Raw genomic sequence first — 18,399 nt, forward strand, 5'->3', positions numbered from 1 at the left:
CCCTGTATTACTATTTCTATGTGGCTCTATTGGTGCAGAGAGAATTTTGCCTACATGGATCCCACTGTTCACACTGTTTTACAGTCTACTTTTTCTCCATGCACAGAATGTCTTTGAAGGTCTTTGCATATCCGTTCTTTTAAAATAAGAGCTTTCCTCTGTGGCTGCGTGGTATTCCAGTATACTGATACTAGTGTGATTATAAGGACTGTGTGCACTATACGGAGGTGTCATTGATCGGACCCCTTCTCCAAGGGCTTTCTTCAGGGTTTCAGCTTGGAATCTGCCATCTCCTGGGCCCCAAGTCACCTTGCTCTAATGTTGTGGATTCTCTCTTGTGCCCTTCAGCTGAGGAGAAGCTGCCCCATGCTGACTTCTAACAGTCATCCACTCTGCGGAGCACCTGAATAAGCCCCTGTTCCATCCCAGGCACTGGGCACAATGAAAGCCATTGGTCCCACCACAGCCTGAACACCTCCCGTGTGCAGAGCCATTGATGGGCCCCTGGTTGAATGTGGGAGGGAGTGGTCCTTGCCATGGGGAGACCCTGGCCTGATAGAGGAGGCAGGGCCCACACCTCCAGGGAGCTCCCCTGTCTTGGCAGAGGAGACTAAACCCTTGCTTTGTAGGCTTACGTTGACTCCATGGATCTCATGCTGGAGAGATCAGATTTCCAAGTCTCGGGGCTGTGACTCTGGTTGGGACCCAAGGAAGGACATTCCCTCTGGGACTTGAGCACTTAATGCCCAGCTCCAGTCCCTGGGGTGGGACACGTCTGCTCCCTGCTAGAGGAGCCAGTGCTGAGCCCCCCTTCCTCCCCGCTTGCTCAGACACCATCTGGCTACATGTCAGGTCCGAAGGCCAGTGGACAAACAGGCTATATGAATCGTTCAAGATGTTGTGCCCCATGGACTGTGGCTCTGGACACCTGTCAAGGAGTCTGAGGAGGAGAAGGAGCCAGAGGGAGCCCCAGGTAAGTGGCTTTGGGGGAGGAAGGGTCCACCGTGGAGACAAACCGCACAGGGACCATGTTGCTATCTTCTTGGCTGGGGAGCATCTGTCCCTGTGCAGCTGCTATATATACCCGCTGAACAGCCACACAGGGTGAACCAGCTGTGAACTAACCAGCTGTGATCCAAGAGGCTGATGTCCTCCCCCAGGACCCCAGGTCCTCCCCAGGCCTCCTTCAGAAGCCGAGGGGCAATGGAAAGGGAGAGGAAATTGAGATCAGAAAAACCTGCCTCCATGTCTCTGCTCCAGCACGTTCTAACTGTACGGCCTTGCACACCCTTTGGCCTCACCAAGCTTTAGTGTATTCATCAACGAACTGGAGGAGGCCCCCATCCTTGGCCTCCCTTGCTCACACGATTCTTTTAAAGGACCGAGGATGGAATGGATGCAGGTAAAGTACTGAGCTGACCGGACAGCAGGGTCCCCATGGACCCCCCCGCATCGTCCCCGTCAGCAGCAGCAGTGGCGCCATTGTTATCTTCTGAGCCCTGATGAAACTCACAAAGCCCGCAAGTTGCCAGTGTCTGGAATGAATGCAGGCTCTGGGAGGTTTTAGAGGAATACAGTGAGATCACAGTACAAAACAGACAAAGGAGGCTGAAGGTGTCTGGACACAAACCTAGTAGACAATACCACTCCCCTGGGAGACGTGTTAATATGGGAAAACCCTGCCCAGGGTCAAAGGAAAAGAAGTCCCGGGCCTGGCTCAGCCCTGCCATGCCCTTGTGGAACTTAAAGTCCAGGCAAGAAGATGAGGCAGAATCCTGCCAGTCCAGACCAGAGGCTGGCATCCCTCTAGAAAGATGCAAAGCTTTGGGAAATGAAGGGATAGATAGAAACATGCAGGACGTTCTCTGGACGGAGGAAGCTGGCTTTTCAAACCAGGTGACTCCTGCACCTCAGGAAAAGGTGAATAGATTCATTAAAGGCTGTGTTTCTTTGGAACCTCAGGCACCACCACTGAAGAATAAATTGGCACAATCTTTCTGGCACATGGTCTGGCCACACATGTCAGCCTCTTAAATATGTGGACCCACTGGCCCCGCATTTCCGTTTTTAGGACTAGTTAATTGGAGAGTTGCACAGGAAGTGCATTAATCACCGTTTTCATTCATTCACTGAGCAAATATTTATCGAGCACAGCACCTACGGTTTTCTAAGGACTGTTCTAGGTGCTGAGGATCTGTCAGTAAGCAAAACTGAACGGTCCCTGCTTACCTTCTGGCAGGAGAGACAGACAATAAACAAACAAAATACATGCATGATGTGTCAAGTGAAAATAAATGCTATGAAGAAAAATAAATCGGGGGAGAGGGATAGAGATGGGAAAGGTGCTATTTTATATGTGGTGGTTGTTAACAAAAATGAGAAAATGGAAATACTTGAAATGCCCAACAATAGGGGTGTAGCTAAATAAATCACTGGTCATCCTTTTCAGGGAATAGTAAGTCCCTTAAAAAAGATTATGTAACTGCATATGCATTAGCATGGAAAACTAGTCAAGATGTACTAAGTGGAAAAGGCAGGTTAGAAAGCGGTATGTTTCGTTTATGCAAGAGTGTGTGCATGCGACTGTGTGTGTGTGTGTGTGTGTGTGTGTGTGTGTGTAAGTAAAAGTCTGGAAGGACCTAGAAAAATGTTTAGAGGAGCTATTCCGCTTTATTCAGGGTACTTTTTCACTTTATTCTTGCACGTACTATAACATGGGAATCTCTACAAACTAGCATGTATTGATTTCATGATTTAAATAACAAAGCAGTTTCCACTTTGAAACCAAACAGAGCTTGCCCAGCCAGCCCATGCATTCGGGAACCTCGGCACAGGGAGCAGTGGCCTTCAGCAGGGACGTCACTGTGGAGCTGACCTCCTACAGGCCCAAGGGAACTCCACAGCAGGGAGACCAAGGCCTGGTAGGCACAGGGACCGAGGAAGGGGCTCCAGCCCAGCAGGGAGCCCCAGCCCATCTGGGCCCAGTAAGGCTGCGGGAGCTGGGGCTGGAGGTGGGAAGCTGGGGTGTTTACCTCCCAGGGGTGGTGAGTCCTTGGAACTCGGGAGAGAGATCCTTAAGGGCAAGCCACACACAGGAAATGCGCAGGACACGGTGTTCCCATAACCAGGCATTGGCGCACCCCCTTCGGAACTTTTGCCAGTCACTCCCCACTGCGAATCTTTCCAACCTAGCATCTCTCTTTACTCCCCAACAACACTTCCAACTTCATTGTATCTAAAAGGCTGCTTGAGATGGCTGCTTTAATGGCAAACTAGTAGCATGTGCCATCATTGGAAGATAACCCGAGAAGTAAAATCAATAAAAACCCATGTGACTCCATTCTTGTCCGACGTTCCCGCCTGCTCGTGCTCCAAGCCTGAAGCTGAGCTCCACTCCTCCTCTTTCTCTCTTGGACTCTCTTTCATACTCTTTCTCTTTCTCACTTTGTAAAATAAAAAAAAAAAAAAAAAGAGGTGGAACTGGTGAGTGTTGCATGTCAAAGATCGCTAACCATGATATAGGCTTTCTCCTTGCAATCGGGAGTCCTGAAGGACAGTAGCGTTTGTCCAGAACACCTCTGACACCAGTGGTTCAAGCTGACACCATGGAGGATGCAGCACACAGGGGACCCCACACAAAGAAGCAATGTGCCATCATGGGATGAGCCCTGGACAATCAGCGGGAGACCCAGCTCTACCCTGAGCTCTTTGGGAACTGCGGCAGGTCATCCCCACACTCTGAGACTGTGTTCCTCCTCAGGGAAATGAGGATTTTCTCTGGATGATTATGAAGGTCACTCCTAACTCTGCCTTCCAGCACCAGACAAAGAGCTACCCAGACCCCTGAGGCCTGTTTGGGGGTGGTCTGCTTCCTTCACCTTTTGAAAGGAAATCCCCTGACCTCCCAGATCTAGTCTGCTGTGTGCTCGGGCCTGGAGCACTCAGGCAAAGCAGACAGAGGAGGCCTGCTCCCTGCCCTCAGTGGCTCCCATCAGCAGGCCCAGAACAGGGTCCCAAGGGCAGGGTGGAGCTGTGAGCCAGGCCAGCCCAGGTTTTTCTGGCTGGTGCATCTGGATAGAGCTTCAAGGGGTAGCAGCTGCTTCAAGTGAACTGGACTCTGAAGGCTGCACAGGAATTTGCCTGCTGGGGAAGAGGAGAGGGTGTTCTAGGTCAAGGGAAGAGAATGTTCAAAGCCAGCGGTGCATCAGAGACACAAAAGTTATAAGAGTGGCTGGAGATTGGGGGTGAGTGAGTGTTCTCCAGGCACTCCCGAGGCTGCCTTGTATTGGACCACAAGAGCCCATCGTTAGATATTCAGGAGCTTTAAGAGCCAGGAATGAGACACAGTTATTACATCAGAAGCCACGATGGCAGCATTTATACCAGAAATCTCCGGACACTGCCAATCAGTTGTTTGGTGATGTTTTCTTTTTTGGAAGAGTCAGTTTACCAGCACATCACTGACATTCTCCCTTAGAAGGGCTACCTGGAATGCCTGGGGCAGAAAACAACAGTTCCCTTTTTGTAAAGTTGTTCAGACCAACAAGGGCTGGGTTGCCTCTGAGAATTGCCTGATCCACCCACAGCTCTCTGCTCCCTGCAGGTCTCTGAGATGTCCTCTGAGAACCACCTGCTTTGTAACATCAAGGTAAGAGGGTCTGGCGGGTGGACGTGCCCCATGCTGCAACCAGAGGAAAAGAAGCCTTAGGTACCCCAGTTCTCCAAGTCCCCAGCATCCAGAGAAGGGGACCAAACCCATCCCTTTGCAGGTGCTGGGTTCCATTCTCACCAGCTCCGCCTTCTCACATCCCGGGGCTCTCCCAGACTTGTGCTCTGAGTACTACAGTGGGGGCCACTGAGGCCCAGGTGACTGCCTGCATGTAACGGGGGGTGCTGAAGCCTTGGGTTCCAGCTCTCCAGGCACCCAGCCCTCTGTTTCCTGCAATGCCCTCCCGTTCACAGTGCTACATCAGCGGCCCCTACGGAACCCCCACCCGCAGGATCTTTGTCTCTGAGCATGCGGTACTCATCGGGGCGGGCATCGGCATCACCCCTTTTGCCTCTATCCTACAGAGCATCATGTACCGGTGGGTGGACAGGCTGCCACCCCTGCCTGTCTCCTGGGGCAGAGTCCCAAGAAGCACCCCACTTCTTCCCTCTCCCTTGCTCCTCCCTTCTCTCCTTTCACCCTGTTTTCTCTTTCCTCCCCGGTCCCTCCTCCTTCTCTCTTTTGGCTCTCAATCTTCCCCTTCCTCATAGGGCAGGCCCTGCCACCTCACCCTTTTCCCCCAACCCCTGTACTGTTCTTTGGTCTGAGAAGTCTCATATCTGCCCCAAATTCAAAATCACTCATTGCCTCTCCTCAGGCACCAGAAGAGGAAGCACATTTGCCCCAGCTGCCAGCACTCCTGGATGGATAGCATCCAGGATGAGGACATGAAGCTCCGCAAGGTAAGCACTGCCTCCTCCAGGCAGGCCTCTGGACCCTCTCCCCTGGGAACCTCCCTGCCCAGAGCGAGCTCTCCTGTGCAGATGCAGGGGAGGGACAGATGACTCTCCCTCCCGCTTGGAATGGCTGGTTCCTGTGCTTCCCTCAACACCCCGTGTTCTCCTCGTGCCTCCCATGTGTCCAGGCCTCCACCCATCACCTCTGAGAGGCATTCTGGGACCTGAAGGTGGAGTTCCACTAAAGACCTTGGAACCTAAAATTCAGGCAGCTGGGATCCAGTTATAACCTAGCCATCACCTGGTGGTGGTTTTAAAAATGAAAATGTTTGCCTTTTGAAAATGCATTATTTCCTATAGGCCACTTAAAAGAGCTTGTAGGGGGAAAATAAGTAATGTCCTTCTGCCTTCTTCCTAAGCTTAATATTTCAGCACACTGCTTGCTATTAACAAGAGGTTATTATAGAAAATCCTGACCTCCCAGTCAGGGACTTGGGTCCTGATTCCATGCTGCTCTGTGACCTGGGCAAGGTTCCTACCCCTGCAAGCCTCTGTTTTCCCCTCCATTAAATGGGGATGATAGCGTGGCCCTGATCTCACAGGGGTGGTCATCTAGGCGCTGGGGATCACAGATGCCAGCATGCCCTGAACAAGGCAGGGCCAACCCTGAACAGAAGGGCCCCTCTCCCCAGGTGGACTTCATCTGGATCAACCGAGACCAGCGGTCTTTTGAGTGGTTTGTGAGCCTGCTGACCAAGCTGGAGATGGACCAGGCCGAGATGACACAAGAGGGTAGGAGAGGGACAGGGCCTGAGGAGGATGGCAGCAGGGTGGGGGTTTGGGCTCGGGGTGGGGGGGTGGTTTAAGACAGTGTTTAAAGTATCCTATTTCTATCAAAAATGTGGGGGAGAGAGGAATGGTTTTTCTTCCACCACTAAAATGTAACATTTACAAAACCAAAAAAAGAGGAGAAAAAGTTATTCATAATCCCATCCAGCTATGCAAACTATTCCAGGCATTTTAAAGGATCTCCTGATGTTTTTTTCTTATTTACATTTACAAAAATATATATCCTTTTTTTCTAATTTCCCTCTTTTGTGGTATTTCTTTTAATTCACAACGAGCACTTGAAAATTTATCTCTTTAAGATTTTCTGTTTATTTATTTGACAGAGAGAGACCGTGAGGGAGGGAATATAAGCAGGGGGAATGGGAGAGGGAGAGAGAGATGCAGGCTTCTGGCTGAGCAGGGAGCCCGACGCACGGCTTGATCGCAGGACCCTGGGTTCATGTCCTGAGCCGAAGGCAGACGTTTAATGACTGAGCCACCCAGTTGCCCCCCACTTGATGAAAATTTAGATTCCTGAGCCTCATCCCAGACTTCCAAATCAGGATCTCTGAGAGCAGGGCCCAGGAACGTACATCTTTTTATTATTATTTTTATTCATTTGAGAAAGAGAGAGAGAGCAGGGTGCAGAGGGAGAAGGAGAAGCAGACTCCCTGCTGAGCAAGAAGGCCAACACAGAACTCGATCTCAGGCCCCTGGGACCACGACCTGAGCCAAAGGCTGCCGCTGTACTGACTGAGCCACCCAGGCACCCCTCCCCAGGAATGTACATCAGATCACTCGTATTGACGCTTTTTTTTTTTTTAGCTTTTTTTAAGGGATAATTTACATAGGATAACATTCACCAATACAAGTTTACAGTAAATACAATGACATTACAACACATATGTACAACTGTGTAACCAACTCCACGATCAAAACATGGAGCATTTCTTTTTTTTTTTAATTTTATTTTTAATAAACATATAATATATTTTTATCCCCAGGGGTACAGGTGTGTGAATCACCAGGTTTACACACTTCACAGCACTCACCATAGCACATACCCTCCCCAATGTCCATAACCCCACCCCCCCTTCCAACCTCCCTCCCCCGATCAACCCTCAGTTTGTTTGTGAGATTAAGAGTCACTTATGGTTTGTCTCCCTCCCAATCCCATCTTGTTTCATTTACTCTTCTCCTACCCCCTTAACCCCATGTTGCATCTCCTCTCCCTCATATCAGGGAGATCATATGATAGTTGTCTTTCTCCGATTGACTTATTTCGCTAAGCATGATACCCTCTAGTTCCATCCACATCATCGCAAATGGCAAGATTTCATTTCTTTTGATGGCTGCATAGTATTCCATTGTGTATATATACCACATCTTCTTTATCCATTCGTCTGTTGATGGACATCTAGGTTCTTTCCATAGTTTGGCTATTGTAGACATTGCTGCTATAAACATTCCGGTGCACGTGCCCCTTCGGATCACTACGTTTGTATCTTTAGGGTAAATACCCAGCAGTGCAATTGCTGGGTCATAGGGTAGTTCTATTTTCAACATTTTGAGGAACCTCCATGCTGTTTTCCAGAGTGGTTGCACCAGCTTGCATTCCCACCAACAGTGTAGGAGGGTTCCCCTTTCTCCACATCCTCGCCAGCATTTGTCATTTCCTGACTTGTTAATTTTAGCCATTCTGACTGGTGTGAGGTGATATCTCATGGTGGTTTTGATTTGTATTTCCCTGAAGCCGAGTGATAGGGAGCACTTTTTCATGTGTCTGTTGGCCATCTGGATGTCTTCTTGGCAGAAATGTCTGTTCATGTCTTCTGCCCATTTCTTGATGGGATTATTTGTTCTTTGGGTGTTGAGTTTGCTAAGTTCTTTATAGATTTTGGACACTAGCCCTTTATCTGATATGTCATTTGCAAATATCTTCTCCCATTCTGTCAGTTGTCTTTTGGTTTTGTTAACTGTTTCCTTTGCTGTGCAAAAGCTTTTGATCTTGACGAAATGCCACTAGTTCATTTTTGCCCTTGCTTCCCTTGCCTTTGGCGATGTTCCTAGGAAGATGTTGCTGCGGCTGAGGTCAAAGAGGTTGCTGCCTGTGTTCTCCTCAAGGATTTTGATGGATTCCTTTCTCACATTGAGGTCCTTCATCCATTTTGAGTCTATTTTTGTGTGTGGTGTAAGGAAATGATCCAATTTCATTTTTCTGCATGTGGCTGTCCAATTTTCCCAACACCATTTATTGAAGAGGCTGTCTTTTTTCCATTGGACATTCTTTCCTGCTTTGTCGAAGATTAGTTGACCATAGAGTTGAGGGTCTATTTCTGGGCTCTCTATTCTGTTCCATTGATCGATGTGTCTGTTTTTGTGCCAGTACCATGCTGTCTTGATGATGACAGCTTTGTAATAGAGCTTGAAGTCCGGAATTGTGAAGCCACCTACTTTGGCTTTCATTTTCAATATTCCTTTGGCTATTCGAGGTCTTTACTGGTTCCGTATAAATTTTAGGATTATTTGTTCCATTTCTTTGAAAAAAATGGATGGTACTTTGATAGGAATTGCATTAAATGTGTAGATTGCTTTAGGTAGCATAGACATTTTCACAATATTTATTCTTCCAATCTAGGAGCATGGAACATTTTTCCATTTCTTTGTGTCTTCCTCAATTTCTTTCATGAGTACTTTATAGTTTTCTGTGTATAGATTCTTAGTCTCTTTGGTTAGGTTTATTCCTAGGTATCTTATAGTTTTGGGTGCGATTGTAAATGGGATTGACTCCTTAATTTCTCTTTCTTCTGTCTTGTTGTTGGTGTAGAGAAATGCAACTGATTTCTGTGCATTGATTTTATATCCTGACACTTTACTGAATTCCTGTACAAGTTCTAGCAGTTTTGGAGTGGAGTCTTTTGGGTTTTCCACATATAGTATCATATCATCTGTGAAGAGTGATAGTTTGACTTCTTCTTTGCCGATTTGGATGCCTTTAATTTCCTTTTGTTGTCTGATTGCTGAGGCTAGGACTTCTAGTACTATGTTGAATAGCAGTGGTGATAACGGACATCCCTGCCGTGTTCCTGACCTTAGCGGAAAAGCTTTCAGTTTTTCTCCATTGAGAATGATATTTGTGGTGGGATTTTCATAGATGGCTTTGATAATATTGAGGTATGTGCCGTCTATCCCTACACTTTGAAGAGTTTTGATCAGGAAGGGATGCTGTACTTTGTCAAATGCTTTCTCAGCATCTATGGAGAGTATCATATGGTTCTTGTTCTTTCTTTTATTAATGTGTTGTATCACATTGATTGATTTGCGGATGTTGAACCAACCTTGCAGCCCTGGAATAAATCCCACTTGGTCGTGGTGAATAATCCTTTTAATGTATTATTGCATCCTATTGGCTAGTATTTTGGTGAGAATTTTTGTATCTGTGTTCATCAAGGATATTGGTCTGTAGTTCTCTTTTTTGATGGGATCCTTGTCTGGTTTTGGGATCAAGGTGATGCTGGCCTCATAAAATGAGTTTGGAAGTTTTCCTTCTATTTCTATTTTTCGGAACAGTTTCAGGAGAATAGGAATTAGTTCTTCTTTAAATGTTTGGTAGAATTCCCCGGGGAAGCCGTCTGGCCCTGGGTTTTTGTTTGTTTGGAGATTTTTGATGACTGTTTCAATCTCCTTACTGGTTATGGGTCTGTTCAGGCTTTCTATTTCTTCCTGGTTCAGTTGTGGTAGTTTATATGTCTCTAGGAATGCATCCATTTCTTCCAGATTGTCAAATTTGTTGGCGTAGAGTTGCTCATAGTATGTTCTTATAATTGTCTGTATTTCTTTGGTGTTCGTTGTGATCTCTCCTCTTTCATTCATGATTTTATTTATTTGGGTCCTTTCTCTTTTCTTTTTGATAAGTCTGGCCAGGGGTTTATCAATCTTATTAATTCTTTCAAAGAACCAGCTCCTAGTTTCGTTGATTTGTTCTATTGTTTTTTTGGTTTCTATTTCATTGATTTCTGCTCTGATCTTTATGATTTCTCTTCTCCTACTGGGTTTAGGGTTTCTTTCTTGTTCTTTCTCCAGCTCCTTTAGGTGTAGGGTTAGGTTGTGTACCTGAGACCTTTCTTCTTTTTTTTTTTTTAAGATTTTATTTATTTATTTGACAGACAGAGACCACAAGTAGGCAGGGAGGCAGGCAGAGAGAGAGAGAGTAGGAAGCAGGCTCCCTGCTGAGCAGAGAGCCCTATGCGGGGCTCGATCCCAGGACTCTGGGATCATGACCTGAGCCGAAGGCAAAGGCTTTAACCCACTGAGCCACCCAGGCACCCCCCTTTCTTGTTTCTTGAGAAAGGCTTGTACCGCTATATATTTTCCTCTCAGGACTGCCTTTGTTGTGTCCCACAGATTCTGAACCATTGTGTTTTCATTATCATTTGTTTCCATGAATTTTTTCAATTCTTCTTTAATTTCCTGGTTGACCCATTCATTCTTCAGAAGGATGCTGTTTAGTCTCCATGTATTTGGGTTCTTTCCAAATTTCCTCTTGTGATTGAGTTCTAGCTTCAGAGCATTGTGGTCTGAAAATATGCAGGGAATGATTCCAATCTTTTGATAACGGTTGAGACCTGATTTAGGACCGAGAATGTGATCTATTCTGGAGAATGTTCCATGTGCACTAGAGAAGGATGTGTATTCTGTTGCTTTGGGATGAAATGTTCTGAATATATCTGTGATGTCCATCTGGTCCAGTGTGTCATTTAAGGCCTTGATTTCCTTGTTGATCTTTTGCTTGGATGATCTGTCCATTTCAGTGAGGGGAGTGTTAAAGTCCCCTACTATTATTGTATTCTTGTCGATGTGTTTCTTTGATTTTGTTATTAATTGGTTTATATAGTTGGCTGCTCCCACGTTAGGGGCATAGATATTTAAAATTGTTAGATCTTCTTGTTGGACAGTTCCTTTGAGTATGATATAGTGTCCTTCCTCATCTCTTATTATAGTCTTTGGCTTAAAATCTAATTGATCTGATATAAGGATTGCCACTCCTGCTTTCTTGATGTCCATTAGCACGGTAAATTCTTTTCCACCCCCTCACTTTAAATCTGGAGGTGTCTTCGGGTTTAAGATGAGTTTCTTGTAGGCAACATATAGATGGGTTTTGTTTTTTTATCCATTCTGATACCCTGTGTCTTTTGATTGGGGCATTTAGCCCATTAACATTCAGGGTAAGTATTGAGAGATATGAATTTAGTGCCATTGTATTGCCTGTAAGGTGACTGTTATTGTATATTGTCTCTGTTTCTTTCTGATCTACTACTTTTAGGGTCTCTCTTTGCTTAGAGGACCCCTTTCAGTATTTCCTGTAGAGTTGGTTTGGTGTTTGCAAATTCTTTCAGTTTTTGTTTGTCCTGGAAGCTTTTAATCTCTCCTTCTATTTTCAATGATAGCCTAGCTGGATATAGTATTCTTGGCTGCATGTTTTTCTCGTTTAGTACTCTGAATATATCATGCCAGCTCTTTCTGGCCTGCCAGGTCTCTGTGGATAAGTCTGCTGCCAATCTAATATTTTTACCATTGTACGTTACAGACTTCTTTTCCCGGACTGCTTTCAGAATCTTCTCTTTGTCACTAAGACTTGTAAATTTTACATTAGGTGATGGGGTGTGGACCTATTCTTATTGATTTTGAGGGGGGTTCTCTGAACCTCCTGGATTTTGATGCTTGTTCCCTTTGCCATATTGGGGAAATTCTCTCCAATAATTCTCTCCAATATACCTTCTGCTCCCCTCTCTCTTTCTTCTTCTTCTGGAATCCCAATTATTCTAATGTTGTTTCATCTTATGGTGTCACTTATCTCTCAAATTCTCCCCTCGTGGTCCAGTAGCTGTTTGTCCCTCTTTTGCTCAGCTTCTTTATTCTCTGTCATTTGGTCTTCTATATCACTAATTCTTTCTTCTGCCTCATTTATCCTAGCAGTGAGAGCCTCCATTTTTTATTGCACCTCATTAATAGCTTTTTTGATTTCAACTTGGTTAGATTTTAGTTCTTTTATTTCTCCAGAAAGGGCTTTTATATCTCCTGAGAGGGTTTCTCTAATATCTTCCAGGCCTTCGAGCCTGGCTAGAACCTTGAGAATCATCATTCTGAACTCTAGATCTGACATATTACCAATGTCTGTATTGATTAGGTCCCTAGCCTTTGGTACTGCCTCTTATTCTTTTTTTTTGTGGTGAATTTTTTTGCCTTGTCATTTTGTCCAGATAAAAGTATATGAAGGAGCAAGTAAAATACTAAAAGGGTGGCAACAACCCCAGGAAAATATGCTTTAGCCAAATCAGAAGAGATCCCAAATCGTGAGGGGGGAGAAAGGGGATAAAAAGAGGTTCAGAAAGGAAAAAAAAGAAAGAAACAATTAAAAAAAGAAAACCAATAAAGAAAAAATATAAAAAGAAAAAAATGTGTGTATATATATATATATATATATATATATATATAAGATAAACTGGTTAAAAACGTTAAAAAAGAAAAGGGTAAAAGTTAAAAAAAATTAGCAGAAGAAGAGAAAAAAAACTGAAAAAGAAAAAAAAATTAAATTAACTGCAAGGCTAAAAAATCATGGGGAGAAAGCCATGAGTTCCGTGCTTTGCTTTCTCCTCCTCTGGAATTCCGCTGCTCTCCTTGGTATTGAAACTGTACTCCTTGGTAGGTGAACTTGGTCCTGGCTGGATTTCTTGTTGATCTTCTGGGGGAGGGGCCTGTTGTAGTGATTCTCAAGTGTCTTTGCCCTAGGCGGAGTTGCACCGCCCTTACCAGGGGCCGGGCTGAGTAATCCTCTCGGGTTCGCTTAACATGGAGCATTTCTATCACCACGCCCCCAAAGTTTGCTCATCCTCCTTTGCATCACCGCCCTGTCCCCTTTTGCAACTCCCTGCAACATCTGATCTGCTTTCCATCACTATAGTTTTGCCTTTTCTAGAATCTCCAGTAATTGGAATCATATGACAATCACAGTTTTCTAACTTCTCTCACTTAACATAATATCTTTGAGACTTACCCATGTTGCTGCAGGTATTAGAAAATAGTTAATTCCTTTGCTGTTTTGTGGATATACCACAATCTGCTTTGCCATTCACTTGTGAATAGATGTTAGAGTTATTTCCACTTTTTGGCCATTCAGAATAAAGCTGCTCTGCATATGTGCACACAGGTCTTTGTGTGGACGTATTTGCTGGGTAGTGTGGTATGTGCCAAACCAGTTTTCCAATTTCTGTGTTTCCATCAGCAGTGGACGAGAGTTCCGGTAGCTTTTCAACCTTGCCAACACTTGATCTCGGCAGTGTCTTTCATTTTAGCCGTTCTAGTGGGTATGTAACAGTATCTCAGTGTGCTCTTAATTTGCATTTCCCTAACAACTAATGACAAAGATAGAAGTACTCCCTCAGACTCTCTGCTCAGCATGGAGCCTGACGCAGGGCTCAATCTCACGACCCTGAGATCACAACCTGAGCTGAAACCAAGAGTCAGATGCTCAACTGACTGAGCCACCCAGGTGCCCCTCCAGCATCAGTTTTTAATGTACATAATCTGCCAGTAGAGACGAACAGGTGAAGAGGCATAGGTAGTGATTGGGGCTGAATGCTCGGTATTTTTCCTGATGAGATGGCCATCCATAAGTGTAGAGAATGGTCTAAGGTACAGGTTAAACCGCTCAGCATGTATGAGTTACTTTCCTGTTTGGTCCCTTCTTTTATACTTTCACCAAAAATGAGTCTTGTGATTGTCCTTCTCCAGCCCCACAATCTTCCCCTCCCTGCCCCCGAGTATTGCTGCCTACACTTTGTGCTAAGCCAAGGCTTAGTCTGTACGATGGCGTGTTTCTCTGGGTTTGTCATAGTCTTCACAGGACATCTTCATGGAATACTGAGGTTTTGTACTGTGTTTTAAAGTGAATCTGTTAGAATCGTTGTTGTGTTTTACTTACAGAATAATTGCTATGAGGAGGGATATTTTTAGGTATGTTTCTAACTTTAGAGAATTGGCAGGGGTGGGGTATTATGCTGGTTGAGTTCAGTGGAACCGGATCTTGTTTGGCTGTTTAATTATCCTAAGGCTGCCATGAGTGAATTAAAATTCCATGATAAATAGTTTATAAGTTCAAGTAATCAAACATAGTTTTTTTTATAAGAAACATTCAAACAGATGTAGTTTAGAATAACAGACATTCAAAGCCCTAAAGCGCAAGTCAACATGTTTGACACAGAATTGGTAAACTCTAGAATGTTGCAATGAAGCTCTTCGCCTTTTCTTGTAAATAACAATTATAGCAAATATTTATAGAGCCTCAAATTCATTCTCAATGCTTTTATGTATATTAATTTATTAGAAACTCAATTTTACTAGGACAAGCTAGGGGGGAAGTTTAGATTTCATTTAAATTTCCTGGTTACTGGTATATAAATATTTGCTATTTGCTTCTTTGTAATCTGTGTAAACAAAGGATAACAGCAAGCCTGGTGCTTTGTAGTCCCAAAGCCACTTGAGTCAACAACTTTATTACCTCAAATTTCTTCCAGGGTTTTTCATTAACTACAACAGAAACCCATGACTTCTGATTTCAACTCTAATTATTTACCAAGGTTCGAGTTCAAGAATCTGTGGCTTATTGCTTTTAATTTCTACAGCTTAAGCTTCAAATATTCTGTTTGAGTTTGAATCTTTATTCTATCCCATAGTAACTCTCAAAAACTTGGGGACATTATTTAACTGCTTTGCTTTGATTTCCTCGTGCTAAAAATATGGATGGAGCTAGTACCCACCTCGCAGGGTTGTCAAGAGAAGTCAACGAGATCATCTGTGTGGCACATGGAACTGGAGCTTAATAACTGCTCAGTAAAGTAAGCAGCAGCAGAAGTAATTGTAATAGTAGCAGTAGTAGCAACAGTAGCAGTGGTAGCAATAGGAGTAGCAGTAGCTGTAGTAGCAATAGTAGCAGTAGCAATAGTAGTTGTAGCAGTAGCTATAGTAGCAGTAGTAGCAATCGTAGTAGCAGCAGCTGTAGTAGCAATGGTAGTAGTAGTAATAGTAGTAGTGGCAGTACAAGCAATAGTAGTAGCAGTAGTAATATAAGTAGTAATGGTAGTAGTAGCAGTAGTACCAATAGTAGTAGCAGTAGTGACAATAGAAATAGCTGTAGTAGCTATAGTAGTAGTAGCTATAGTGGTAATAGTCATAGTAGAGTAGCTATAGTAGAAATAGTAGCAATAGTAGCATTAGCAGCAGTAGTAGTAATAATCGTAGTAGCAATAGCTATAGTAACAATAGTAGCAGCAGCAGTTATAACAGTAGTTGTAGTAGCACTAGTAGTAATGGTGGTAGTAGGTGTAGTAGCAATAGTCAGAGTAGCAGTAGTCATAGTCATCATAGTAGCTATAGTAGCAATAGCATTAGTAGCAGCAGTAGTAATAGTAGCAGTAGCAGTAGTAGTAATTAAAATCAAAGTAGTGGTAGCTGTAGTAGCAATGGTAGTAGTAGCAGTATTTAGTAGTAGTAGTATTGAAGTAGTAGTAGTATCAGCAGTATTTAATGTAGTAGTAGTAGTAGTGTTTAATTAAGTAGTAGTGGTATTTAATGGCTCTACAATGAATGATATGTCAGTGGTCTACCATGCTCCTGCTACTGGACAATGTAAATTTGTTCTGATTCTCCACTATCATATATAAAGCTGCAATTAATATATTTGTGTACATAGTTTATTTCCTTCTTTTGGATGATTCCTTTAAGAGAGTATCCCAGAGATGGAATGACTATCTCAAACACAACAGTTCTGGCAGGGGTGGAAACCATGTCAGGTCATTCTCCAGAGCTCCTTCTTCTCCCTCTTACCACTGTGTCGTTCTCCCTGGCCCCCTCTCTGGGGGTTAAGGACTCTGAGGGAGGGGAAGAAGGGTCAGGGCTCTCTCAAGTTAAGTGGTATGTGAAACAAAATATATTCTCCCTCCTAGGGCCATTTGCATTTTAACAGTGACTGAGACCTCAAGCCAAAGGAAAAAGGAGCTAATGGCAACATATAAAACAATAGAGAGCCAGCCAGGATGGCAGGGATCCTTTAGTCTTGGGAGAGGAGAAAGATGGAGTGATCATCTGCTCACAGCCCCAACGTCCCAGATCAGGCCCCATCATCTCTGGCTTGGACCAATGCTCAAGTGGAAGATGGTATCGCCAGCCTCTTCCCTGTCATGGCCCACGTGGAAAATGATACATTAGTCTGCCAGATCAGGGAAAATGGAGGAAACTGCTTGAGCACAGAGGTGCCTATCAGGGAGCTCAAATTGCCCTGCGAGCCAAAGGGATCAAGATCTTAGCAAACCCGTCCCACTACAGGTGTCCCCCTGTGTCCAGGCCTGTGTCCAGGCAGAGCCAGGCCAGCCTCTGCCCTGTCCCTCCTGCCCTCTGGCTCCCCTTCTGGGATGCTGTTCTCATCCTGCCACACCCCACTCTGATACCCACTACCTGCCCCCCATTTGTCAGCTGGGCATTCAAGGCCCTTTCCCTCTCCAGCCTCAGTGTGCGTCCGGTCTCCTCTCTCCCATCTCCTTTTGCTCCCTTTCAAGGATCCTGTATTCTAGGTGGGTAGTCATGTCACTCCCCACAAACACCACATCTCTTCCAGCCTCTCACTCTTGGCTCATCTGCCCACCCCCCTCAGGATGCCCTCCTTTCCTGCATCCCACCCTAGCTTTGAATTGTGCCCCTCTTCCGAGACCTGTCCCAATCCCCACAGTCCCAGAAAGCCCCTCATCTGCTGCAGCCATTCTCTGTAGCTCAGTACCCTTTGCCACCTGACCCCCTCATTCAACCCTTGACCCTTTGGTCTCAGCTTTTCGGCTGTGCCTGGCCTATGTCCCCAACCAAATGGAACAGACACCACGAGGTGTGACAGGGCATGAGCTTCGGAGCCCAAGGACTGCCATGCTCCCCTGGAATGCGTTTCCCCTTCGAGTCCTGAGGTGGCCGTGGGGTGCAGGCTAGACTGTGGATACAGTCACACTGTGTGCCTGGCTCAGAGCAGGCCCTACCCCAGCAGTGGGCCAGCTTTCCTTCTAAAGCGCTGGTGGGCCGAAGGTGTGAGCCTGGAGCCCTCATGGTCTCGCTCCAAGCCCCGGGGCCAGGGGCTGACATCGTGCCTTGTCCCCATTACGGGCGCGAGCCCCTCAGTGCCGCCTTTGCTTCCCACCACCCAGACCCCTTCCTGGAGCTGCACATGTATATGACCTCTGCACTGGGCAAGAATGACATGAAGGCCATTGGCCTGCAGATGGCCCTCGACCTCCTGGCCAAGAAGGAGAAGAAGGACTCCATCACAGGCCTCCAGACACGCACTCAGCCTGGGCGTCCTGACTGGAACAAGGTAAAGGCCAGCGACAGCCCCACTGCCTGCAGGGACCATTGGGGCAGAGAGCCTAAAGCAGTCGCTGGGAGACTGGGGATGAGCAGCTAGGGACTGAGCATGAGGCCAGGGGCCAGGATCCAACCAGGATCACTGGCAGCATGACTGGATCTCTTTGTTCCATCACTGGGCTCAGTTTCCCCATCTGTTCTGCGAAGAAGTTAGTCAGTTTGACCTCCTAGGCCTCCCCCAGCCCTGACTCCCTGGGAATCAGGGTCAGAAGTCCTGAGTAGACAGGATCTTGGGGAAGCACCAAGTCCTATCCTTCTCAGTACAAATGGAAATACTGAGGCCCAAAGGAACAAAAGTTTGCAGTCTTTATTTTGTTTCTTAGATTGGTTTTTAGATTCTCTTCCCCCCTGAGTACTTGCCAGTCAGAGGGCCATTAGTGTGAGGTATCAGAAGTTACTGCTTTTTAATCCATGGGCAATGATCATGCCCAGAGAGTGAGGGAAGAGGACATCACTGGTGCTTGGGCACCAAGGAGGGCTTTTGGCAATGGCCTCCGTAAGCAGAATTTGGGGTGGGAAAGGGTCTTCACTGGGGGAACGGCCAGAGTTTAGGAAAGAGACATTTCAGTGGAGGCATGTGACTGGGGGAGGACTAGCGGGATGTCCAGGCAGTCAGGGTTCAGTGTGCCCATGGGGCCCTGTCGCTGTCCTCCAACAGCACAGTCTCCC

At 45.6% G+C, this 18,399-nt stretch overlaps 1 protein-coding gene across 3 annotated transcripts in view; it reads left to right on the forward strand.

Annotated features, from left to right (window-relative positions):
• NOX5 (NADPH oxidase 5) overlaps positions 1 to 18,399 on the forward strand; it is a 53,216-nt gene that overhangs the window by 32,651 nt on the left and 2,166 nt on the right. The window contains exons 12-18 of one of the 3 annotated variants that reach the window (XR_007128812.1): positions 831 to 973; positions 2,793 to 2,921; positions 4,587 to 4,648; positions 4,963 to 5,087; positions 5,367 to 5,451; positions 6,138 to 6,237; positions 17,514 to 17,555. Coding sequence is in view for 2 of the 3 variants with exons in the window: in XM_047738234.1 (XP_047594190.1) it covers positions 831 to 973; positions 2,793 to 2,984; positions 4,604 to 4,648; positions 4,963 to 5,087; positions 5,367 to 5,451; positions 6,138 to 6,237; positions 17,514 to 17,680 (857 nt within the window). In the remaining variant the exon portion in view is untranslated. Of the gene's footprint in view, positions 1 to 830; positions 974 to 2,792; positions 2,985 to 4,586; positions 4,649 to 4,962; positions 5,088 to 5,366; positions 5,452 to 6,137; positions 6,238 to 17,513; positions 17,681 to 18,399 lie in introns of those variants that run through there. The other 2 variants (XM_047738233.1, XM_047738234.1) reach the window with 2 other exon arrangements.

This window comes from Lutra lutra, chromosome 7 (genome assembly GCF_902655055.1).
Source record: "Lutra lutra chromosome 7, mLutLut1.2, whole genome shotgun sequence".
Classification (NCBI taxonomy): Eukaryota; Metazoa; Chordata; class Mammalia; order Carnivora; family Mustelidae; genus Lutra; species Lutra lutra.